The following is a 26,250-nucleotide window of genomic DNA, read 5'->3' as shown; positions in this document are numbered from 1 at the left end:
AGAAAAAGAAAAAGAAAAATGATGGAGAATGCAGACATTCCCAGATAAACAATAACTGAATTTGTCACTTGCCCTGCAATGTGAGCCATTCAGGTTGAAATGAAAGATTATTAGACAATAGCCTGAGTTCACACGAAGAAATAAATAGCACTGGTAAAGGCGCTGGTGCAGTGGCTCACGCCTGTAATCCCAGAAGTTTGGGAGGCTGAGGCCAGTGGATCACTTGAGGTCAGGAGTCCGAGACCAGCCTGGCCAACATGGTAAAACCACATCTCTACTAAAAATACTAAAAATACAAAAATTAGCCAGGCATGGTGGCGGTTGCCTGTAATTACAGCTACTTGGGAGGCTGAGGCAGGAAAACCACTTGAACCCCGGAGGCAGAGGTTGTAGTAAGCTGAGATTGCATCACTGCACTCTAGCCTGGGTGACAGAGCAAGACTGTCTAAAAAAAAAAATTGGTGACACAGTATAAACATAGTATATTTTTGTTTGTTAATTTTTAAAAGGTTTTCTCCAAAAGCATGAGCCACCACACCTGGCCTCGGAGAAAAATTTAATGTTAAACTTTTAAAATAGTCACAGAAACAATAGCAGTATAATCTGTACCTTCCAAACCAGAAGAACAAAGAAGTACTAACACTTTACTAATTTAACAATAGGAGAAAAAGTGGGGGGGGGGGGGCGGGAAGCAAAGACAGAGATTGATAAACAGAAAACATTTAACAAGAATGAAGAAATAAGTCCTAATATATCAATAATTATATTAAATGAACATAAATGGATTTAATTAATTTGTTACACACAGAGTCACAGACAAAAGTTGAAAATAAAAGACTAAAAAAAGTCAGCAAGTAGTAATTAAAAAGGCTGGTACAACAATAATACCTAGACAAAAAGATTAAGGTAAAGAATAAATCATTAGAAATAAATAAAGACAATATAAGGAATAATTTAGCAAAAAGGTAGAATAATTTGGTAGAAGAATGCAGTAAAGGCTGGATGAGGTGGCTCATGCCTGTAATCCCAGCACTTTGGGAGGCTGAGGTAGGAGGATCTCTCAAGTTTGTTCTAAGCTTCTATAATTTTAAATAAACGTTTTACTTTAGAATAGTTTTAAATTTACTGAAAAGTTGCAAAGATAGTACAGATAATTCTTGTGTATGCTTCATCCAGTTTTTCTTTTTCTTTTTTTTTTTTTTTTTGAAACGGAGTTTCGCTCTTGTTGCCCAGGCTGGAGTGCAGTGGTGCAATCTGGGCTTACCGCAACCTCCACCTCCCAAGTTCAAGCGATTCTCCTGTCTCAGCCACCTGAGTAGCTGGGATTACGGGCACATGCCACCATGCCCAGCTAATTTTTGTATTTTTAGTAGATGCGGGGTTTCACCATATTGGTCATGCTGATCTCGAACTCCTGACCTCAGGTGATCTGCCTGCCTCAGCCTCCCAAAGTGCTGGGATTACAGATGGGAGGGACCACGCCCGGCCTTCACTTTTTTTTTTTGAGATAGTTTCACTGTGTTGCCCAGGCTGGAGTGCAGTGGCTGTGATCTCAGCTCACTGCAACCTTCGCCTCCTGGGTTCAAAAGACGTTCCTACCTCAGCTCCCCCAAGTAGCCGGGATTACAGGCATGTGCCACTACTCCTGGCTAATTTTTGTGTTTTTAGTAGAGACGGGGTTTCACCATGTTGGCCAGGCTGGCCTAGTACTCTTTTTTTTTTTTGAGACGGAGTCTCGCTCTGTCGCTCAGGCTGGAGTGCAGTGGCGCGATCTCGGCTCACTGCAAGCTCTGCCTCCCGGGTTCACGCCATTCTCCTGCCTTAGCCTCCGAGTAGCTGGGACTACAGGCGCCCGCCATCACGCCCGGCTAATTTTTTTTTGTATTTTTAGTAGAGATGGGGTTTCACCGTGTTAGCCAGGATGGTCTCGATCTCCTGACCTCGTGATCCACCCGTCTCGGCCTCCCAGAGTGCTGGGATTACAGGCGTGAGCCACCGCGCCCGGCCGGCTGGCCTAGTACTCTTAACCTCAGGTGATCCACCTGCCTCAGCCTCCCAAAGTGCTAGGATTACAGGCGTGAGCCACCGCGCCTGTCTTTTTAAAAGCTAAAACTGAAACAGAAACAGAGAGCTCCTGGCAGATAGGACCAGGAGCCACAGCGAAGGAGGTGGCCTGTGATTAGGTTTTTATAAATGGGCAGGTATTAATCAGGGGAAATGGAGTAAAGGACACGACAGACATACATTGCTAAGTCTAGTATTGGAAAAAGTAAGGCCTGGGACCCCTAAAAACTTGCTCGAGAGTGAAAGGTAAATGCTATGTGTCCACACTACCGTGGTAAAGCCGACGGTCCATACCATGAGCCCATTTCGCGCAGGGAAATTCGAGTGGCGGGCTTGGGCCCGTCGTTCTGGTAGCCTCCCAGTAGAGGGCGCCGTAAGCATGTGCGTCTTCAGCCTGACTGCGCTGAGGAGGCGGTGCGTCTTCCTGGCCGGGGGCGTGGCCGTCGCGCTCACGTGACCTTTGCTCATGGCGGCGGCGGCGGCGGCGGTGCTGGTGGCGCTCGGCGGCCGGAGCCGGATCCTGTAGCCGGGTGTGGGCCCGCGTCTGTCCGTCCCTCCTTCGGCCCCCTCTCTTGTCTTCCGGAGTGTGGCTGGCGGAGCCGGGATGGCGGAACGAGGCCTGGAGCCGTCGCCGGCCGCGGTGGCGGCGCTGCCGCCTGAAGTGCGGGCGCAGCTGGCGGAGCTGGAGCTGGAGCTCTCGGAGGGTAGGAGCCGGGCCGGGGAGAGGGCGCCCGGGGCCCTGCGGATCGCGGCGACTGGGGAGACAGGTCCCCGCCGCGCGCCCTGGCGGCCGTGCGGCGAGGGGGACGAGGGTGCAGAGAACCTGGCCTGGCACTCCACGACCGTCTTCCCTCCTCTCCCACCCCACTAAGTGGTTTCCTGTGGCTTTCATTGTTTTCCCATGGAGGGGACTCAGTAAGGGCTTGTGGAAGAGGTCCTCCCGGGCCCACACTGCTTCTGCGCTTCCTGCCCCCCAAAACCCGAGACAAAGCTGCGCCATCCCGCTTCTGCCCAGGAGTCTGGGCCAGGTGGGGTGAGGGGGAGGGCTGCGAGGAGGGTGGCTGACAGCTTTCTCCTTTCCTCTCCCCTTTTCGTGGAGGGCTCCACGCCTTGTTCCAGCCCCCCTTCCCCCTTTCAAAAAGAGAAAGACACATGGGAAATCCGCAGCAGCATTTCTTCTCTTTCCTTTAACAATGCGCGATGCCTCCCCAGTGACAGGAGTGAGACAGAAGCGGGTGAGCCATTTAGGGTCCTAGGAAGATAAGAAGCAGTGGCATTAACCCAGAGAGAGACACGGTGCTGCTTTTAGACCACCTTTGTCATAAGAGGTTTTTTTCCCCTGGTGCCTGTTACTCCGGCTGAATTTTCCGCATCTGGTCACCTTTTGGAGTCTTTGAAGAGGGAAGGAGAGGAGGCTACCGTTTACTTGCAAATCCTGGCAGACATTCTTCCTTTTGACAATGGATTGGGACAGGGAGGGTTCGATTTATTTTCAGAATTTAAAAAAATGGAATAAATCAAGCCACTGTTATTAGAGAACTCCTTGTACAACAATGAGAGAAACACAGTGCTCCGTTGTGGGCATGTGATCAGGCTTGTGGGGCAGTTGTGATCAGTTCTGTGTGAAGTTCCTGTTTTTATCACTGGCTGCCCCTGAGACAAAAGCAGCATTTTCTCCAAGCTTGATACCAGTACTTTGATTGTGTCTCCAGAGTTGCATATTCTTATTGAGTTCCTTGTGGAAGGCCCTCTTCACTAGCATTTTTCAAGTGGATCAAAAACTCTTGATTGGAAAAGAAGAATGTGACCAACTCCCAGGAGCTTATTAAACATTACTTATTGTTTACTTATTAAGGCATTATGGTTCCCTCCCCTCTGAGAATCCTTTACAATGAAAAACCAAAAATAGAGTTGAATGTTATAAATCCTGTTGGGCATTGAAGGAAATAATTATTTTTAATAACCTTTTTAATAACCCAATGTGTAGGGAAGTGCTGTTTATACCTGTGCTTAACTATCAACGTGTTATTTTTCAATTAATCCAATTTTCAAGTTATTCTTCGGCCAGTCCCGGGAATCACTGGTATTAGATTAGTTTGTTTCTGTGAAGTGTTTAAGAAGATAGGAATCCTTTGGGTTTGTCTGCGCAGTTATACCTTTGTTTGAAATAGTCACCAGATGAATCCATTTGCGGTACACTTTGAATGGCTGAGGCTTAGTTTGTTTAAATGCAAATTTCTTTAAGTTCCCCCCGCTTCGAAAATCGAGGGGCTTTTTGCATTACCATCAATTCTGTCTCTCAAGATAACTCATTCTTCTCCTAGACTAAAGCATTGACATTAAATCTGTGTTGACTTGCATTAAAATCTGACTCTTAAAACTGCTATTTGAAAGTAACAGATCATCTAGCTTTGATTAGAGAGAGGTTTGCCTGGATGCTTACGTCAGAGGGAGATTAAAAATAGGAGTTGATTGCTTTCACACGGAGAGGGAAATCCTGGAAGCTCCTTATTCTGGGTATATCTGCTTCCAGCTGATTGTTGTTTACATCTCTGGGTGTTTCTAGACATCTCTAGAATGTCCGGAAACATTCTGAGGAACTATTTCTAGGACCCACACTGATTAGCTCACCTCTCTCTCCTTCAGAAAGGTGTGAAACTTCTACAAATTGTGAATGCCAAGGCTTAAACATTTTAAGGACAGGTGCATGGTTTGCTTTCCAATGAAGGATTATTTCGGTTGGCATCTGACTTGGTTTGAGTTTGTTTCTTATAGATATACTACACTTCTCGTATTTCATCTATTTTAGCAATGGATGACTCTGGAAAAAATACAATTGAAAAACTTGGGCCTGCAGTGTCAGCATATTGGTCATCTTTCTTGCTTAAAGTATAGGAGATGGTTGGCTGGAGAAGTAGATAGACGTTAGGAATTCAAGTGAAGTTAAAATAATCCAAAAGTCCCCGTATCTGTGTAGTGTGGTGTTATTTGTGGTGTCTGTAGCATATTTGGAGCTAAGTTTTGTTTGTTTTGCATTTTATCTACAGTTACTGTGCTCTAACATAAGTACTTTGCCTTTTTTTTTTTTTTAGATGCTTTTCTTTTGTTTGTTTGGTTGGTTTTTTTGAGATGGAGTCTCACACTGTTGCCCGATGTCAGCTTACTGCAACCTCCGCCTCCCAGGGTCAAGCAGTTCTCCTGCCTCAGCATCCCCAGTAGCTGGGATTACAGGCAAGCGCCACTACTGCCGGGCTAATTTTTTTTGTATTTTTAGTGGAGACGGGGTTTCACCATGTTGGTTGGCCAGGCTGATCTTAAACTCCTGACCTCAAATGATCCACCCACCTCAGCCTCCCAAAGTGTTAGAATTACAGGCGTGAGCCACCACCAAAGATGCTTTTAACTGTGTGTTTATCATGCCTTGCTGACACTGGTGCACTCATTTCTCTATTTTCATTTTTTCTTTTTTTTTTTTTTAAGGTTCAGTCTGTCATTGGTCCTAATCATAGCAATAATCTGAGCTGTATGCTGTTAAAGAATTTTCTCTGTGCTTGCCTGTATTTTCAGCTGCAGGCTTTGGCAATAGATCAGCCAACTCTGTGCTGAAATGCAGGTTTGTGCCTGCTTTGGGCTCTTTGCCGCAGAGCATGTTGCAGAGCCCTGTGATGTGTCTGGTGCTTCAGGCAGGTCACCAGGCAGCTTCTTGGTTAAAACCTGCTTCTGTCACAAAAAGAACAGGCTGAAACTGCCTGGAAATCATTTAAAAATTGAATTTCCACATAAGGATAAGCTTTTCTATAGACGAGTTGAATAGGTGGAAGGTTTCTGCAAGTATTTTTGTGACTGAAATTTTTAATGATCCACAGATTTTATTATTATATGCTTGACAGCTCTGTTGTTTGGACTTACGTATATGGTCTAGTCAAGTATATGTACATAAAGTAGCACTAATGGGGAGAATTAATTTGCTTAAATTTTTTTTTTTTTTTTTTTTTTTTTTTTTGAGAGGGTCTGGTCTGTCGCCAGGCTGATGCAGTCGGTCTCGGCTCACTGCAACTCTTGGCTTAACAGAAGGGAAAACTTGTACTCAGAAAGATTGTTTTGTCTAAAGCTGCATACCTAATAAGTGTCATTATCCTAAGCCGTCATGTGACGATGACATTGGAATGATTTAAATATCTGTGCTGTCGTTGCACAAGCTGTTAACTAATTTTTACTCTAAGGAAATGCTACCTTTTTTTTTTTTTTTTTTTTTTTTTGGGTTTTGCTTGTTGCCCAGGCTGGAGTGAAATGGTATGATCTCAGCTCACTGCAACCTCTGCCTCCCGGGTTCAGGTGATTCTCCTGCCTCAGTCTTTCTGAGTAGCTGGGATTACAGGCATGTGCCACCACACCCGGCTAATTTTGTAGTAGAGACGGGTTTTCTCCATGTTGGTCAGGCGGGTCCTGATCTCCCGACCTCAGATGATCCGCCTGCCTTGGCCTCCTGAAGTGCTGGGATTACAGGTGTGAGCCACTGCACCTGGCCCTAAACAGTTCTATACCACGGTGTTGATTCTCTCTCTGAAATCTCTTTCAAATCCATTACTCAAGCATTCAGTTCAGCAGACGTGTATTTTGTGCCTACTGTGTGCAAGTGAGCAGGATACCCTGGTAGCTTTTAAGAAGCTCTGAGTCTGGCAGGGAAATCATTGAAAACTGCCAACAAAACAGTGCATGACCATGGTGGAGTTAGGTACAGAGGCTGCCTTCTAAGAAAAGAGGAAGCTATCTGCTTTATCATTGTTGTGAGAGACAGAAGAGAATTATAAATACGAGATTGGATTGTGTGGCTAGTAGAGCGGGCTGTAATTTAGCCTGTGCAGTTCAGCCTAAGTGCAACGCGAAGAAGAATGTTCCTATACTTCTGTGGCATGCAGGAAGGAGCTCAAGTCTTTCAGTGTCTGAGAACAGTCCAAAGATGACAACTGGAAATGTATTTAAGATAAAATAACACTCACAGGAAGGGATCCTCCCTTTTCTTGTTTGAACACTTCTCTGAGCACAAACAGTAAACATAGTCACATCCTCCCTTTCTCCTGCCTGTTTCATCACGTAGCTTTGTGGTCCTTAAAGCGTGGCACAGGGTCTACCACGAAGGCAAAGGGATAAGAGAAGGCTGCTTCCTAGGAATTGCAGTGACTTTTAATGGGGAAGAGGTGGGAGAGTTGAAGAGGAAAAGGAAGAGATGTTGGATAAAGATTTTACAGTTTCAGAAGGGGGCAGGTAGACTTAAGCCACCATAAAACTGGTAAATCCCTCCTGCTTTACCTATAATGGGAAACAGGGCCACTTATCCCGAAATCCATAGCTTAGTCATAGATTTGTAGGATACACCTTTATAAAGTTCTGTCTAAGCAGTTGTAACACCTGATGCTAGGAGTATTAAGGAAAGCAGGAATGTAGATTTTTAAATAACCGAGAATGGGCATTATCTAAGCGATCTACCTCTGGAACTTGCATGTGTGTGTTTGGTGGGCAGGAGCCCATCTTCAGAATTACTGTCAGAGTCTGTGACACATTCCTTTGAAAATCCTCATGGTGGCAGATTTCAATTCTTTTAGGGTAGAGTTTCATTTATAGGTCACTTGGAATCAAGTAGAGAAAAGCTGGTTAATATTCTTTTAGAACCCAAACTAGTTGTGACTGAAAAAATTAGAGTGATTATAAACTGATTTTAGTTGTGATTGTCAAAAAAATCAGAATGATTGTAAACTGGTTTTGAGGGCAGTTCCAGAAGAGAAGTTACAGACAAATTCACTGGAAGAATGATTCACCTTATTGAAAAGAATGGCTTGTGTGGATACCCTTGTTCTGGTGTGTATTTTGAAAAATTAATGTTGTTGTTTGACAGCCCCATGGCATTGAGCTGGATTTTTGAATAAGATAAATCATTAACATGTCACGCTTAGCTCAGCCCTTGGTTGCAACTTTCTGTCCTAGCCGTGTAAGACTTAGCACTTCAGGGTTGAAAGTTCATATGACTGGCTAAAAAGGGCCTTCATACTATGTTTGTATTCTAATTACTAGAGTTCTCCATGGTTCTCTCTCATGTGACTAATTCAGGGATACTCTTTGAAATGCTCCTTCTTGCTTATATGCACAGTTTTCACATAAATCTTTAAGGGTTCAGCTAAAGTACCATCTTTTTTTTTTTGAGACGGAGTTTCACTCTTGTTGCCCAGGCTGGAGTGTGATGGTGCGATCTCAGCTTACCACAACCTCCACCTCCTGGGTTCAAGCGATTCTTCTGCCTCAGCCTCCCGAGTAGCTGGGATTACAGGCATGTGCCACCATGCCTGGCTAATTTTGTATTTTTAGTAGAGACGGGGTTTCTCTATGTTGGTCAGGCTGGTCTTGAACTCCCAACCTGAGGTGATCTACCCACCTCGGCCTCCCAAAGTACTGGGATTACAGGCATGAGCCACCGTGCCTGGCTTTTTTTTTTTTTTTTTTGAGACGGAGTCTGTCCCTGTCACCCATGCTAGAGTGCAATGGCATGATCTCGGCTCACTACAACCTCCGCCTCCTGGGTTCAAGCGATTCTCCGGCCTCAGCTTCCCGAGTAGCTGAGATTACAGGTGCCCTCCACCACGCCCGGCTAATTTTTTGTGTCTTTAGAGGATGGGGTTTCACCAGTTGACTCGAACTCTTGACCTTGTGATCCGCCTGCTTCGGCCTCCCAAAGTGCTGGGATTACAGGTGTGAGCCACCGTGCCAGGCTCAAGTACCGTCTTTTTTGTAAATCTATCCCTGACCAGTGTGATTTCTATTTTTTTTTTTTGAGACAGGGTCTCACTCTGTCGCTTAGACTGTGCAGTGGTGCGATCTTGGCTCATCACAACCCCTGCCTCCAGGCTCAAGCGATTCTCCTGCCTCAGCCTCCCCAGTAGCTGGGACTACAGGCAAATGTCACTACCGTCTCTGGCTAATTTTTATATTTTTAGTAGAGATGGGGTTTCACTATGTTGGCCAGGCTGGTCTTGAACTCCTGACCTCAAATGATCCACCTGCCTTGGTCTCCCAAAGTGCTGGGATTACAGGCATGAGCCACCAGGCCGGGCCAATCATATATTTTCTAGTATTTAGAAATATTTCTAATTTTCTAAGTATTTAAATTGCTTTTCATTTTATCTCTTAAAATTTTTTTTTTAAAAGTAGAGACGAGGCCGGGCACAGTGGCTCATGCCTGTAATCCCAGCACTTTGGGAGGCCGAGGAGGGCGGATCACGAGGTCAAGAGATCAAGACCATCCTGGCCAACATGGTGAAATCTTGTCTCTACTAAAAATACAAAAATTAGCTTGGCATGGTGGCTTGCACCTGTAGTTCCAGCTACTCAGGAAGCTGAGGCAGGAGAATTGCTTGAACTCAGGAGGCAGATGTTTCAGTGAGCTGAGATCACGTCACTGCACTCCAGCCTGGCAACAGAGCGAGACTCCGTCTCAAAAAAAAAAAAAAAAAAAACCAAAAATAGAGACAAGGTCTTACTATGTTCAGCCCAGGCTGGTCTCAAACTCCTGAGCTTCTTTTGCCTTGGCTCCCCCAAAGTGCTGAGATTATAGGTGTGAGCCACCGAGTCTGGCCTTAGCTCAATGTAACCTCTTTTTTTTTTTTTTGAGATAGAGTCTTGCTCTGTCCCCCAGGCTGGAGTGTAGTGGCGTGATCTCTGCTCACTGCAACCTCCACCTCCTGGGTTCAAGTGATTCTCCTGCCTCAGCCTCCTGAGTAGCTGGGATCACAGGCTTGTGCCACCACGCCTGGCTAATTTTTGTGTTTTTAGTAGAGATGGGGTTTCGCCATCTTGGCCAGGCTGGTCTCAAACTCCTGACCTCAGGTGATCCGCCCGCATCGGCCTCCCAAAGTCCCGGGATTACAGGCTTGAGCCACTGCACCCAGCCTCAATGTAAGCTCTTGTAGAGAGGTCCTTCGTATCTGAAATTTATTTTAAATAACTCGCAACTATTTATTTCTTCTATTGTTTTAGGAATACGATAAATTTTTGGTTACTTCAATTTGAATTGAAAAATAAAGTCTTTATTTTGGGAACTTGATTTTGACATAAGGTAGTGTTGTGTAATCATTTGAGAAGCACATATTTTGACCTCTGGTGGGCTTGGGTTGAAGTTCTGTCTGTATCATTAGCTCTGTGACCTTGGACAAACTGTCTAACCTCCCAGGTATGAGTTTCGTCAACACTTAAAAAAGGAATGACGGTGGTGTGCAGTGGCTCCTGCCTGTAATCCCAGCACTTTGGGAGGCGGAGCCGGGTGGATTGCCTGAGCTCAGGAGTTCGAGACCAGCCTGGGCAACATGGCGAAACCCTGTCTCTACTAAAATACAAAAAAATTAGCCAGGTGTGGCGGCATGTACCTGTAGTCCCAGCTACTCGGGAGGCTGAGGTAGGAGAATTGCTTGAACCCGGGAGGCGGAGGTTGCAGTGAGCTGGGACCGCACCACTGCACTCCAGCCTGGGCGACAGCGCGAGACACTGTCTCAACAACATCAACAAAAAGGAATGACACCCTCCTTGGAGTTGTAAGGAGGTTTAAAGTAAGATAATAGAAAAGCTGAGTATAGTATGGCATGCAGTGAGCACTCAGCACATGTAATCTTTATTGCTGCTGATAGCGAATGGATGCGTGGAGACTTGGCAGTTTTTAATATCTTGTGTCACTTCGTAGAATAAGGTTATATATGAAGTGATGAATGGAATCAATTTGTGATAAATTTTTTGAAAGTAAGGCTTCACTCCATCATCAGTTGTTCCTGTTGGCACCTATACCCTTAGTCCAGTACATGTTGGGTCACTGCAAGCAGTTGACTAGAGCAGAAGACTCGCTGGTCTGTTTCATACCGACATCTCGCATATGTACATTTCTGAGCCTACAGGTTGAGGCAAATGCCTGTGACATGTAAGCTTGGTTTCTGAGACTTAGCTTCTACAAGCTATGAAAAGGGACATATGGATGTTTAGAACCTTCAGAAACTATGGTTTTTACTCTTCCGTTTCTTATCCCTTACTCGTCCTCAGTGAACATATCCTTTTAGTTCCTCTTTCAAAAGTTTTCTGGCTGGGCGTGGTGGCTCACGCCTGCAATCCCGGTACTTTGGCAGGCTGAGGTGGGCAGATCACCTGAGGTCAGGAGTTTGAGACCAGCCTGGCTAACATGGTGAAACCCCGTCTCTACTAAAAATACAAAAACTAGCCGGGCATGGTGGCAGGCGCCTGTAATCCTAGCTACTCGGGAGGCTGAGGCAGGAGAATCACTTGAACCTGGGAGGCGGAGGTTGCAATGAGCTGAGATCATGCCACTGCACTCCAGCCTGGGAGACAGAGTGAGATTCTGTCTCAAAAAAAAAAAGTTTTCTTGATCTTCTTTTCCTTAGTTTATTTACCACCAGCCTTCGTGAGCCCTCTCAGACTTAATTGGTCTGATTGTAGTCTCTTTTTAGCTCCAGATTGATCTTTCATCTTTTAAAAATACTACTTTTATTTAAAACCATTGCTAAATCTAAAGCTCTGTCACTCAGTTGTCTTTTTTTTTTTTTTTTTTTTTTTTATGGAGTTATGCTCTTGTTGCCCAGCCTGGAGTGCAATGGCATGATCTCAGCTCACCATAACCTCCGCCTCCCGGGTTCAAGCGATTCTCCTGCCTCAGCCTTCTGAGTAGCTGGGATTACAGGCATGCACCATCAGGCCCAGCTAATTTTGTAGTTTTAGTAGAGACGGGGTTTCTCTATGTTGGTCAGGCTGGTCTTGAACTCCCAACCTCAGGTGATCCGCCCACCTCTGATTCCCAAAGTGCTGGGATTACAGGTGTGAGCCACCGTGCCTGGCGTTTTTTTTCTTTTTCTTTTTCTTTTTTATTTTTATTTTTTATTTTTGAGACAAAGTCTTGCTCTGTCGCCCAGGCTGGAGTGCAGTGGCGCAGTCTTGGCTCACTGCAACCTCCACCTCCCGGATTCATGCCATTCTGCTGCCTCAGCCTCCCAAGTAGCTGGGACTACAGGCACCCGCCACCAAGCCTGGCTAATTTTTTGTATTTTGTTTAGTAGAGATGGGGTTTCACCGTGTTAGCCAGGATGGTTTCGATCTCCTGACCTTGTGATCCACCCGCCTCGGCCTTCCGAAGTGCTGGGATTACAGGCGTGAGCCACCACGCCCGGCCGTTTTTTTCTTTTTCTTAAAGATAGTCTTGCTCTGTCATCCAGGCTGGAGTCCAGTGGTGTGATTGTAGCTCACTGCAGCCTCTAATTCCTGGGCTCAAGTGATCTTCCTGACTCTGACTACAGGTGTGCGCCACGATGCCTGGCTAATTTCTTCTTTTCTTTTCTTTCTTTCTTTCTTTCTTTTTTTTTTTTTTTTTTGAGACAGAGTTGCCCAGGCTGGAGTGCAGTGGTGCCATTTTGGCTCAAAACATCCTCCTCCCAGGTTGAAGTGATTCTCGTGCCTCAGCCTCCCAAGTAGCTGGGATTACAAGCATGCACCACCACACCCCGCTAATTTTTGTATTTTTCGTAGATACAGGGTTTTGCCATACTGGCCAGTGCCTGGCTAATATTTTATTTGATTTTTTTTGTAGAGATAGTGGTCTCACTATGTTGCCCAGGCTGGTCTTGATCTTCTGGTCTCAAGCAATCCTCCTGCCTCAGCCTCCTAAAGCACTGGGATTACAGACATGAGCAATTGTGCTGGGCCTCAATTATCTTTGAATTCGAAGTTTCCTAAAAGTGGAGATGGTTTCCTATATTCTTTACCCTTAGGGTCTAAGTTAGTACTTTTGTACACATCAAATGGTCCGTCTCTTTTTGTTGATTGTTTATATCATAGAGGATTGAGAGTTTTTCGTATCTTTGTGTTTATAGTGCATAAGGTACTTTCTGGTGTGGATGCTCTTTTATGAGTAAGAAAGGTTCTGAAAGGCCATTTCTTTGGAAATTCCATAGTGTCACAGCCGTCTGAATCTTTGGATATGTGGGTTGGATTCGTTGGACCTGAAAACTCTAAAATTACGTGCAGGATTTTTTTTTTTTTTTTGGGTTGAGACAGGGTCTTGCTCTGTCACCCAGGCTGGAGTGCAGTGGTGTGAATGTGGCTCACTGCAGCCTTGACCTCCTGGGATCAAGTGATCCTTCCACCTCAGCCTCCCAAGTAGCTGGGGCCACAGGTGTGTGCCACCGTGCCCAGCTAATTTTTTAATTTTTTGTAGAGATGGGCTCTTGCCATGTTGCCCAGGCTGGTCTTAAACTCCTGGGCTCAAGCAGTCCTCCCACCTCGGCCTCCCAAAGTGGTGGGATTACAGGTATGAGCCACCACACCTGGCTGTATGCAGGATTTTGAGTGTGAGTGCTTATGTGTCTTTTTTGGGATCTGGGTCTAAAGCTTTCATCAGTTTCTTAAAGAGAGCTATGAAGCAAAGTTAACCAAGCCTATGCATTATCACTTTTCTTTCTTTTTTTTTTTTTTTTGAGATGGAGTCTCGCGCTGTGGCCCAGGCTGGAGTGCAGTGGCGCAATCTCGGCTCACTGCAAGCTCCGCCTCCCAGGTTCACGCCATTCTCCTGCCTCAGTCTCCAGAGTAGCTGGGACTACAGGCACCCGCCACCACGCCTGGCTAATTTTTGTATTTTTAGTAGAGACGGGGTTTCACCGTGGTCTCGATCTCCTGACCTCATGATCCGCCCGCCTTAGCCTCCCAAAGTGCTGGGATTACAGGTGTGAGCCACTGCACCTGGTTGCATTATCACCTTTCATTCTCACTAGTTTAGAAGGAAGACCAGACTCCCTCAGCTTCCCTCCCTAACACTTGGCAGACTCATCTATATCAGTTCCACCCGTATCTCCTTTCTTTTCTCAGAGGAGGAACTGTCCTCTTCCTGTTCGAAGGTCTGTCCCTCCATGTTCTTACTCTCATCTCTTCTCTTTTGAGATCTTGGGATCTCACTTTATTGATTGATCTGTTCATTTACAGTCTCTCTTTGTTTCTTTCATCTTCAACCTCTCACTTACCACTTGGCCCTTGACTCTTTGCCTTCAGCCTATACATTATGTTTTTGAAACAGGGTCTCACTGTGTTGCCCAGGCTGCAGTGTAGTGGGGTGCTCACTGCAGCCTTGACTTCCTGGGCTCAAGTGATCCTCCCACCTCAGCCTCTCAAGTAGTTGGGACTACAGGTACATTCTACCATGCCTGGCTAATTTTTAAATTTTTTGTAGCAACAAGGTCTTGCTTTGTTGCCCAGGCTGGTCTTGAACTCCTGGGCTCAAATAATCTTCCCACCTCAGCCTCCCAGAACGTTGGGATTACAGGCGTGAGCCACCATGCCCAGCCTCCCAGCATTAAAAAAAGCACACACAAAACTTTGCCACAGTCTTGCATGAGAATATGCTTGCTTTCATGTGCTGGCCCTCTCTCCCTCTCTCGAGCCTGAAAGGTGTGGCCTACATTTCCTTCCTCTTATTTCTTACCTTTGCTTACTGCTCAGTCCATTTCCCCTGCCTCATTAAGCCTCTGAAACAACGTCTCCAAGGCTACTACTGACTCCTAATTTCAGACTGCAGAGAACCTGTTGGATATGGCATCTCTCTCTGCAGCATTGTACACTGTGGACCATTTTTTTTTTTTTTTTTTTTTAGATGGAATCTCACCCTGTTTCCCAGGCTGGAGTGCAATGGCACAATCTCGGCTCACTGCAACCCCCTCTCCGGGGTTAAAACAATTCTCCTGCCTCAGCCTCTCAAGTAGCTGGGATTAACAGGCACCTGCCACCACGCCCAGCTAATTTTTGTATTTTAGTAGAGATGGGGTTTCACCATGTTGGCCAGGCTAGTCTTAAACTCCTGACTTCGTGATCCGCCCGCCTCGGCCTCCAAAATGCTGGGATTACAGGCGTGAGCCACCACGCCCGGCCCCACACTGTGGACCAGTATCTTTATGAAACTCTCCCCTTCCTAACCTTTGTGGCATAGTTTCCTTCTGGCTTCCTAACCTTCCTCGTACTCTCTCTGGGGTTTCTTCTGCTCTTTCTTTCTCCTGATGAGGGTATTCCTCAGATTTGTGTCTGTTCTTCACCTCACTTTACATACACAGATAAGTAATCTCATCTATGCCTAGGGCTTCAGCGGTCATGGCTGTGCACATGGTTCCCTAGTCTGTATCTGTAGCCCTGACTTTGCTCTGCTCTAGACATTCCATTGGTTCCCCCCATGCTAACTTGGTAAGTCTAAAACGACTGTTTCAACTTCCTCCTCCACCCCTGCCCCCACCTCCCTGCTTCACAGATACCTGTATTTCAGAATGTCCACTTACTGTCTCCATCCATTTCTGCTGCTATGACAAAATACCTTAGACTTGGTAAATTATAAATGATAGAAACTTATTGCTCACAGTTCAGAAGCTAGGAAGTCATAGATGAAGAAGTCAGAAGATTTACTGTCTGATGAGAGCCTGCTGTCTACTTCAGAGATGGCATCTTCTTGTTGCATCTTCACATGGTGGGAGGGGCAGATAGGCTCCCTCAAGTTTGTTTTATAAGGGCACTAAGCCTGTTCATGAGCACTCCTCTTTCATGACCTAATCACCTCCTAGAGGCACCATCTCTCTCTCTCTCTCTCTTTATCTCTATATTGAGAGAGTCTTGCTTGTCACCAAGGCTGGAGTGCAGTGGCGAGATCATAGCTCACAGTAGCCTTGGATTCCTGGGCTTAAGCGATCCTCCCACCTCAGGCTCCCAAGTAGCTGGGATTACAGGCGTGTGCCACCACACCTGGCTGATTTTTTATTTTTTTATTTTTTAATTTATTTATTTATTTTTTTTTTTTGAGACAGAGTCTTGCTCTGTCGCCCAGGCTGGAGTGCAGTGGCGCGATCTCGGCTCACTGCAAGCTCCGCCTCCCGGGTTCCCGCCATTCTCCTGCCTCAGCCTCCTGAGTAGCTGGGACAACAGGCGCCTGCCACCACGCCCGGCTAATTTTTTGTATTTTTAGTAGAGACGGGGTTTCACCGTGTTAGCCAGGATGGTCTCGATCTCCTGACCTCATGATCCGCCCACCTCGGCCTCCCAAAGTGCTGGGATTACAGGCGTGAGCCACCGCGCCCGGCCCTGATTTTTTATTTTTTGTAGAGATGGGGTCTCGTTATGTTTCCCAGACTGGTCTCAAACCCCTGGCCATGAATGATACTCCCACCTTGGCCTCCCAAAGTGCAGAGATTGTGACTGCGAGCCACTGTGCCTGGACCCCATCTCTTACATTGGGAATTAAGTTCCAACATAGGAATTTTTGGGGGACACTGACATTCAGACCATAGTAACTTACCGAAGTCAAAAAATTGAGAGTCATCCTTATATTCTAAAAAAATTTTGTTTTGGCCGGACACGGTGGCTCATGCCTATAATCCCAGCACTTTGGGAGGCCGAGGTGGGCGGATCACTTGAGGTCAGGAGTTCGAGACTAGCCTGGCCAACATGGCGAAACCCCATCTGTACTAAAAATGCAAAAATTAACTGGGTGTGGTGGCGGGTGCCTGTAATCCCCGCTACTCAGGAGGCTAGGCTGAGTTAGGAGAATTGCTTGAACCCAGGAGACAGAGGCTGCAGTGAGCCGAGATCGTGCCATTGCATTCCAGCCTGGGCGACAGAGCAAGACTCCGTCTCAAAATCCGCCTCCCGGGTTCATGCCGTTCTCCTGCCTTAGCCTCCTGAGTAGCTGGGACTACAGGCACCTGCCACCATGCCCAGCTAATTTTTTTGTATTTTTTTAGTAGAGACAGGGTTTCACCGTGTTAGCCAGGATGGTCTCGATCTTCTGACCTCGTAATCCGCTGGCCTTGGCCTCCCAAAGTGCTGGGATTACAGGCGTGAGCCACCGCGCCTGGCCAAAAAATTTGTTTTAATTAAGTTTTTTTTTTTTTTTTTTAAATAGAGATGGGGTTTTGCAGTGTTTCCCAGGCTGGTCTCACTCCTGGGCTAAGGTGATCCACCCGTCTTGACCTCCCAAAGTGCTGAGATTACAGGTGTGAGCCACCTCGCCCTGTGATCCGTATTCTAACGGATCACTGAGTCTTCTTGTTTCTACTTCCTGTTTTCTATACCATTCCAGTGTTAGTTCAGGCACTTATTTCTTGCTTAGACTAATGAGGTAGTCTCCTAACTCATCAGCCTGTCTCAGTCTCTTCTCCCTTCAGTAGGTCCTTCTCTACCCTGTCATTGATTGATCATTCTGAAACACAAACCTAATTGTGTACTTTTGCTTGGCTTCTCTCAGTCACAGGATAAACTCTTAAGCATCTTTCTTTGTATACCAAGACCTGCCTGCCTTTTTAACCTCATTTCCTGCTCTGTCTATATTTGTTGTCTGCTCTCTAGCCATGCCAGATGACTTGCACTTCCATGAATGCACTGTGCTTGTTTTCACTTGTATGCTTTTGTATACATTGCCATTCTCTAAAATGTCCACGCTGGCATGTTCTTCCCCTTTTTTTGCCCGGTTAACTTGTGTTTCAGTTTCCTGTGAGTTTCCAGTTAACTTCTGTTTCATTCCAGTTTCCTTTTCTAAGTTCTTTTAAGAAGTTAAATCTCTGTATAAGTAGTCATCAGTTAACGAGCGCTTATGATGTAATAGGTCCTGTGCTTAGCAGTTCGTTTACCTTGCCTGGCTAGTAAGTGGGTGCTGAATACATAGCTCCTATTAGCATAATGATGATGAGGGAACTGAGGTAGCAAAAAGCACCTGAACATTGCATACCGTGTATCTTCCCACCTGTGGTTACACATTTCCCATAAGGTGGCATTCTGGAGGCATGGCACTGGGAAGGAGCACTGAATTTAAGAGTCATGCTGAATTGGGTTCACACTCCCTATGGTCTTGGGCAACTTTTCTTTTTTTTTGAGACAGAATCTCTTATTGCCCAGGCTGGAGTACAATAGCGCGACCTCAGCTCACTGCAACCTCCGCCTCCTGGGTTCAAGCGATTCTACTTCCTCAGCCTCCTGAGTAGCTGGGATTACAGGCACCCGCTACCGTGCCCGGCTAATTTTTGTATTTTAGTAGAGATGGACTTTCACCATGTTGGCCAGGCTGACCGCAAGTGATCGCCCACCTCGGCCTCCCAAAGTACTGGGATTACAGGCGTGAGCCACAATGCCCGGCCCTTGGGCAAGTCTTTGAAATGTGTTTCTCATCTTAACAACTCCTAGAGATAGGTTTCTGTACAGTGTGCTGGGATTGGAAACCAAGTCTGTTTGGTTCTAAGCCCTGTGGTGTTTCCACACTGCCGTTTTGACCTCCATCTCCCTGAATCTTGTTTCAAGTAGTTTCAGCAGAATTCTCCTGCATCTTAACTGGTATGTCTCATTTTCCTTAGGATACAACTTCTGTCTTTTTTTGTTTGTTTTTGTTTGTTTTTTTGAGACAGGGTCTTGGTCTGTCCCCCAAGCTAGAGTGCAGTGGCATGATCTTAACCCACTGCAACCTCAAAGTCCTGTACACAAGCGACCCTCCAAGTAGCTGGGATTACAGGTCCATGTCACCATGCCTGGCTAACTTTTTATTTTTTGTAGAGACGGGTCTCACTTTGTTGCCCAGGCTGGTCTTGAACTCCTGGGCTCAAGCAGTCCTCCTGCCTTGGCTGCCCAAAATTCTGGGATTACAGGCATGAACCGCTGCACCTGGCCACAGCCTCTGCCTTTATTTTTTTGGGGGTAGGGCTCCCTGGAGAGAGAAGAATAGGAATGTTCTATCTTATTCTCAAGAGAAAAAGGTATAGGGGTGTAATTTGTTATTTCTCACCGTGCTTTGCAGGAACTAGCGGGGTTAACACTCTGTAGATTACATTTGGAGGGTTTCCTTCATACCAGTATAACTACTGGCAAGATGTGACTTTTATTTCTTTTCTTATTTCTTAAAATTTTTGCAGAGATGGGGTCTCACTGTATTACCCAGGTTCGCCTTAAACTCCTGGGCTCAAGCGATCCTCCCACCTTGGCCTCCCAAAGTGTTGGGATTACAGGCATGAGCCACTATGCTGAGCCTCTTTTATTTCTTAAAAGGATAAAAAATATGAAGGTCATCTATAAAGTGAAAGGTAATTTTATGTACTTGTCTTTTGTTGTGAAGTTACTTTTTCTCCCTTGAATTGAGATGGAGATGATGAGAAGCTGAAAGGGGAAACCCAGGATGATAATATTTTGGATGCTACATGGGACATCCCTAAATGAAAATCCACAGGTCTAGCCTAGCATCTTTGAAAGGTCTGTGTTGTGAACAGGCCTCGAGCTTCTGGGCTATTGATACAGGGCTATACTTACATTGTGATGCAGAAAGAGTTTTTAGTCTTTTTTCCCCCAGGATATTTAACGTTTAATGTAAAAATTAATGTATAAATGAGTGTAGATGTTTCTGTGAATGACATTAATTGGTTTTTCTTGGAGGTTTTTTTTTTTTTGGTGAAGGAATAGGGCTCTAATACCCTTTATTTTTGGAAGACTGTTGCTTTTAGGCATACATTAAAGCATCTGCAAGATTTTTTTTTCTTTTTCTTTCTGAGGATGTAAGATCATATTGTTGTAAGTTAATCATGGGCCACAACTTGTGGCTTTTAATTCAGTTCAGGCATGAATAAATTTTATAGTGCTGACCAGTCTTGTCATTGAATCTCCTTTTCTTTTTTGAGACGAAGTCTTACTTGTCACCCAGGCTGGAGTGCAGTGACATGATCTCGGCTCACTGCAACCTCTACCTCCTGGGTTCAAGCCATTGTCCTGCCTCAGCCTCCCCAGTAGCTGAGATTACAGGTGCGCACCACCACGCTCAGCTAATTTTTGTGTTTTTAGTGGAGACAGGGTTTCACCATGTTGGCCAGGCTGTTCTTGAACTCGTGACCTCGTGATCTGCCCGCCTCGGCCTTCCAAAGTGCTGGGACTACAGGCGTGAGCCACCGCGCCCGGCCTGAATCTCCTTTTAAAAAAAATCAACCCAGCAAGGAATTGTTAGGTAGAAGCTTCTGATAGTTCTTGTTTAGTAAATCTGTGACAAAGGCAAAGACACTGTCTTAAGATTTTAAAAAGTCATTCATGATTTATTTGACTTCCTCTCTGGTTTGGAGAAACTTTCATTTTTAAGTTGAACATGTAGAACAAGCAGTGGTATGAGTTTTCCTTCCATAGTTCTTGCTTGTTTTTCTTCAAGAAGACCAAGAGAAGTACTAGAAAATGAACATCCTGTTAAAAAAAATAACTTCTCCATTTGTCGGTTCTCTGAGCTCTGATTTCTAATGTTACCCCTATATCATAGCTATTTTTAAAATTATCTTAAAGTTAGGAAATTATTATTTGTGTAAATATTCTCATCTCCCCTAAGTAAGCTGCATGAGGACAGCACACAGTGTCCTTTAGTGAAAATGCTTTTCGGTTCAGCTAGTGAATGAATCTAGATTCTGCCATCAGCCTCCCTGTCTACCTTTTTTCTTACTAGTATCTGACACTCTTCTATTACAATCATATGGGTTTCCTCACTCTTTCTTGACAAGCTCATTCCTGTCTCTGTGTTTGTAGCGAGTATTTTCCCTGTCAGGACTGCTTTTTCTCCTATTAAAATCCAACCCTTGTTTTAAGGCCTGGCTGACGTTCCTCTCATCATGAAACCTGCTGACTGCTTTAGTCCATATTAATCTCTTCTATTTTTAGACTATTGTTATATTCAGCAACTTTTTATTTTTTTTTTATTTGCGATGGAGTCTCCCTCTGTCGCCCAGGCTGAAGTACAGTGGCGTGATGTCGGGTCACTGCAACCTCCGCCTCCCGGGTTCAATTGAGTCTCCTGCCTCAGCTTCCTGAGTAGCTGAGATTACAGGCGCGCACCCCCACACCCTGCTAATTTTTGTATTTTTAGTAGAGGTGGGGTTTCACCATTGTTGGTGAAGCTGGTCTTGAACTCTTGACCTCGTGATCCACCCGCCTCAGCCTCCCAAAGTGCTGGGATTATAGGCATGAGCCACTGCGCCCAGCTCAGCAACAGTTTTAACACTTAATTTGCCACTATTTGTTTCATTTATGTTATTTTTACCTTCTCAGTTAGACTTTAGGTTTCTTTCTTTCTTTTTCTTTCTTTTTTTTTTTTTTTTTTTTTTGAGATGGAGTCTCACACTCTGTTGCCCATACTGGAGTGCAGTGGCCCCATCTCGGCTCACTGCAACCTCCATCTCCCAGGTTCAAGTGATTCTTGTGCCTCAGCCTCCTGAGTAGCTAGAATTACAGGCACCTGTCACCATCACGCCCAGCTAATTTGTGTATTTTCAGTAGAGACGGGGTTTCTCATGTTAGCCAGGCTGGTCTTGAACTCCTGACCTCAAGTGATCCACCCCCCTTGGCCTCCCAAAGTGTTGGGATTGCAGGTGTGAGTCACTGCGCCTGGCTTAATTTTTGTATTTTTTGTAGAGATAGGGTTTTGCTATGTTGCCCAGGCTTCTTGAACTCCTGAGCTCAAGGATTCACCTGCCTCTGCCTCCCAGAGTGTTGAGATTACAGGCGTGAGCCACCACGCCCAGCCCCCAAACATTTTTTATTTATTTTATTTTATTTTTTATTTTTTATTTTATTTTATATTATATATTGTATTTTTTTAAAAAAAACCCAGACTGGAGTGCAGTGGCACAGTCTTGGCTCACTGCAACCTCCGTGTTCGGGGTTCAAGCGATTCTCCTGCCTCAGCCCCCCGAGTAGCTGGGATTACAGGTATGTGCCACCACACCCAGCTAATTTTTATATTTTTGGTAGAGACAGGGTTTTACCATATTGATCAGGCTAGTCTCGAACTCCCGACCTCAAGTGATCCACACGCCTTGGCCTCCCAAAGTGCTGGAATTAGAGGTGTGAGCCACCACACCCGGCCACATTTTTTAAAAATGGAAAGAAAGATTAATAAAAACAAGTAGGATAATTATTTATCTGGTTATTCCAGTTCAGGGTCTGGGAAGGCAGGAACCTATCCCAGCAGCTCAGGGTACAAGATGGGAACCAGCCCGGGAAAGGACTTTTCCATCGCAGGGCGCACACATACACACACACACTCAGACTGGGACAATTAAATGTGCCAGTTCACCTAATGGATGCGTCTTTAGGGTATGGGGGAAACTGGAGTACCTGGAGAAAACCTACACAGACGTGGGGAGAATGTGCAAACGCCGCACAGATAGTGGCCCTGGCTGGGAATTGATTTTTTTGTTTTTGTTCTCAGCCTCTTTATAACATAACATTGAGTAAAATAATGTTACTTCAGGTCCTGCTTGTATATACATAGTATATATTGAGAATGACAAGGAATGTGTAATATAAATGCTAAGTAAGGATCCAGAAGAAACATATTGCATGAGAAAACCTAGTCGTCTGAACGAAACATTCCCAGTGACAGGGTAGTGTGGGGGATAGGTGGTAAGTAAAAGCATTATTTGATGTCACTGGGATATTGGCAGGAGAAGAATGGGAATTAACTGCATTGGTGAGGAGAAAAATATTTATGAAAGTGTTAAAAATTATAAAATATTTCCTAGAATATATTTGGGAAAAAGAGAAAAATTATACAATACTTAAATATTGTAAGAAAGGCATAAGATCTATATGAAGAAAATTGTAAAACTTTAAAGATATAAAAGCAGAATCTGAAAAAATGGAAATATATACAGTTGTTCCTCTCTTTGTGGGGGATTGGTTCCGGGACTCCCCTCAGTTACCAAAATCCAAGGGTGCTCAAGTCTGCTAAAAAATGGCATGATGTTTGCATGTAACATAAGCACATCCTCTTGTATACTTTAAATCATCTCTAGATTACTTACATAGTTGTATAGTACCTAATACAGTGAAAATACTATGTCAATAGTTGTTATGCTGTATAGTTCAGAGAGTGATGACAGGAAAAAGAAATCTGTACATGTTCAGTACAGATGGCTTTTTTTCCTCCAACTATTTTCAGTTCGAGGTTGGTTTAATCCATGGATGTGGAACCCAAAGATGTGGAAGGGCCAACTGTACTGTGTTCCTGAATGAGAAGACTGATATATATAAATTTAATGGGAGTCCAATTAGAGCTCCAATGGAAGATTCTTTAGGGAATGGAGAATTAGATAAAATGATCTTAGTGTTCACATGGAAGAATAAATAGAATAGCCAAGAAAATTTAGAAACAGAATAATGAGGTGATACTTGTCTTACCACATATTAAAACAGATTCTAAAGTTACTGTATTCAAAGCAGTGTGGTATTAGCTTTAAAATAGGATGAATGAACAGAATACTATGCCCAAATTCTTATATATATAGGAAAAACAATTATGTGTGAAAACATACAAGTTGTATTAGCTTAGTTCAGTTGTCTTCCCAATTTCCTCACATTAGAAAAGATTTTAAAATAAATTTACGAGGACTCCATAGGACATCAGAATACAGAACTTGTTGATATTCTGTTTATCCTGCCAGGAGGAGTACACTGGAGCTAGAAAGAAAAGCCCCTTCCTGCAATGTCTTTCCAGTGTCCTCTACGGATAGGCAAAGTTTAACATCATGGCAGCTGTCAAAGGAAAAATATTTAAAGGGCCCATCTCAGTTTTCACAGAGCAGCGAGGGTATATTTGGAACTGAAAGGCCATAAATTGGTAACACATCCTTGATTGCTCTCTTTCCTTCAGTCCACCTCTCTGTATCAAGTCCATCAGTGAGCCTTTTTGGTACTACCTTGAGAATATATTCTAAATCTACTTCTTTCCATCCCGAGTCACTGCTGATCATGCCCATGTCATCACAACTCTTGCTTCTTTAGCTCCTTACCTGGTGGTGTCCCAGCTTTCTTCTCTGTAACCCATTTTCCACATAGCAGGTAGAGAGCTTTTTAAACTGCAAATTAGGTCATATTACTTCCCTGCTTTATAGCTCTTCCATGAATTCAGTTTGTCTTTAAAATATAATTCAGATATGTTTCCATGGCCTACAAGACCTACACCGCCTTGACCCCTCATCTTTTCCCCTCACCCATTGTGCTTCAGCCACATTGGCTGACTCTTCTTTCTCTTTTCCTTCCTCCCTTCTCTCCTTCCCTATTCTTCCCTCTCCTCTCCTCCTGTCTCCCTGCCTCACTCCGTCCTCCCCATTCTCTCTTCCCTCTTCCTTTTTTTAGATTTATCTGGTGTTTATTGAGTGCCTACTATGTGCCACATAGGTGCAGGTGATAAAGCAGTGATAAACATGACAAACACCCCTCCCCTTAGGGGGCTTACATCTGTAGCTGTAGACAGAATAACAAGTAATATGTATTTTTTTTTTTTTGAGACGGAGTCTCGCTCTGTCACCCAGGCTGGAGTGCAGTGGCGCGATCTTGGCTCACTGCAAGCTCCGCCTCCCGGGTTCACGCCATTCTCCTGCCTCAGCCTCTCCGAGTAGCTGGGACTACAGGCGCCCGCCACCACTCCCGGCTAATTTTTTGTATTTTTAGTAGAGACGGGGTTTCACCGTGGTCTCGATCTCCTGACCTTGTGATCCGCCCGCCTCGGCCTCCCAAAGTGCTGGGATTACAAGCGTGAGCCACCGCGCCTGGCCAACAAGTAATATGTATTGCTTGTTAGATGGTAAAAATTTATTTTATTTATTTTTTTTTGAGACAGGGTCTTGCTCTGTCACCCACGTTGGAGTGTAGTGGTGTGATCATGGCTCAACTACAGCTTCCTCTTCCTGGGCTCAAGAGATCCTCCCCCTCAGCCTCCTGAGTAGCTAGGACCCCAGGCCTGTGCCACCATGCCCGCCTAATTTTTATTTTTTGCAGATACAGGGTCTTGCCATGTTTCCCAGGCTAGTCTCAAACTCTTGGGCTCGAGCAATCCTCTTCCCTTGGTGCCCTGCAGAGTGTTGGGATTACAGGTGTGAGCCTCTGTGCTGGCCATTTGGTAAAAATTTCAATGGAGAAAAAGCATTAAGAGGGACAGAGAAGGCTGGGCACGGTGGCTCACACATGTAATCCCAGCACTTTGGGAGGCTGAGGCGGGCAGATCACGAGGTCAGGAGATTGAGACCATCCTGGCTAACATGGTGAAATCCCATCTCTACTAAAAATACAAAAAAATTAGCTGGGTGTGGTGTTGGGCGCCTGTAGTCCCAGCTACTTGGAAGGCTGAGGCAGGAGAATGGCGTGAACCCGGGAGGCGGAGCTTGCAGTGAGCCGAGATCGAGCCACCGCACTCCATCCAGCCTGGGTGACAGAGCGAGCCGTCTTCTCAAAAAAAAAAAAAAAAAAAGTACAGAGAATACTGGTAGAGGGTTAGTGGGCACAATTTAAAAGATGGTGGTCATCATGAGATGATACTTTGAACAAAATAGGCATTTCTTTCCTTCCTTGAACTCACCATGCATGTTGCTGCCTCTAGGTCCCTTTTTTTTTTTTTTGAGACACGGTCTCACTCTCTCATCCAGGCTGGAGTGCAGTGGTGTATACGGAGCTCACTGCAGCCTTGACCTCCCAGGCTCAAGAGATCCTCCCACCTCAGCCTCCCTAGTAGCTGAGACTATAGGTTTGCACTATCACACCTTGCTAATTTTTTTACATTTTGTAGCTACAGGATTTCACTCTGTTGCCCAGACTCACCTTGAACTCCTAGGCTCAAGCCATCCTCCCACCTTGGCCTCCCAAAGTGCTGGGGTTACAGGCGTGAACTACCATGCCTGGCCACCTCTATGTCTTGTTCCTTGCTTTTCTTCGTCCTAGAATGTTCTGCTCCAACTTTATCTCAGTTCAAAGTTAACCTCCTTAGAGAACCTCCAAGGTTAAATTAGCAACCCCTCCCATCATTCTTCATCTCACCACTGTCTTTTACTTTCTTTTTTTCCTGTTTAAAATTTTCTAATTAATACCAACATTTGAAATGATCTCGTTCATATATTTATTAATATGATTGGATTCTTCCTCAGTAAAATGTTTGTTTTTTGAGTGCAGAGACTTTACTGTCTTGTTCCCCTGCTGTCTCTCTAGTGCCTAGAATAGCAGACTCAATAGACACTTGTTCAGTGAACAAATGGACTTTGCAGGGAGAAGATTCCAATGGAATTCTTTAGATGGTGGCAGCTTTAAAGAGTAGAGAAGTGTAGGCTCTGTCCCCAGGGTCTCTGCCAGGAA

General features: G+C 45.0%; 1 protein-coding gene across 7 annotated transcripts in view; it reads left to right on the top strand.

The window, feature by feature from the left end:
• The first annotated feature begins 2,515 nt into the window (after positions 1 to 2,515).
• Positions 2,516 to 26,250, top strand: part of DIP2B (disco interacting protein 2 homolog B) — a 251,994-nt gene continuing 228,259 nt past the window's right edge. For 6 of the 7 annotated variants that reach the window (XM_032144065.2, XM_032144063.2, XM_032144067.2 and 3 more), the window contains exon 1: positions 2,542 to 2,768. In XM_032144065.2, the coding sequence (XP_031999956.1) occupies positions 2,669 to 2,768 (100 nt within the window). In that variant the 5' untranslated portion in view covers positions 2,542 to 2,668. Of the gene's footprint in view, positions 2,769 to 26,250 lie in introns of all 7 variants that reach the window. The other variant, XM_032144066.1, reaches the window with a different exon arrangement.

Source organism: Hylobates moloch, unplaced genomic scaffold (assembly GCF_009828535.3).
Source record: "Hylobates moloch isolate HMO894 unplaced genomic scaffold, HMol_V3 SCAFFOLD_22, whole genome shotgun sequence".
NCBI classification, from domain to species: domain Eukaryota; kingdom Metazoa; phylum Chordata; class Mammalia; order Primates; family Hylobatidae; genus Hylobates; species Hylobates moloch.
This window is presented reverse-complemented; position numbering and strand designations above follow the sequence as displayed.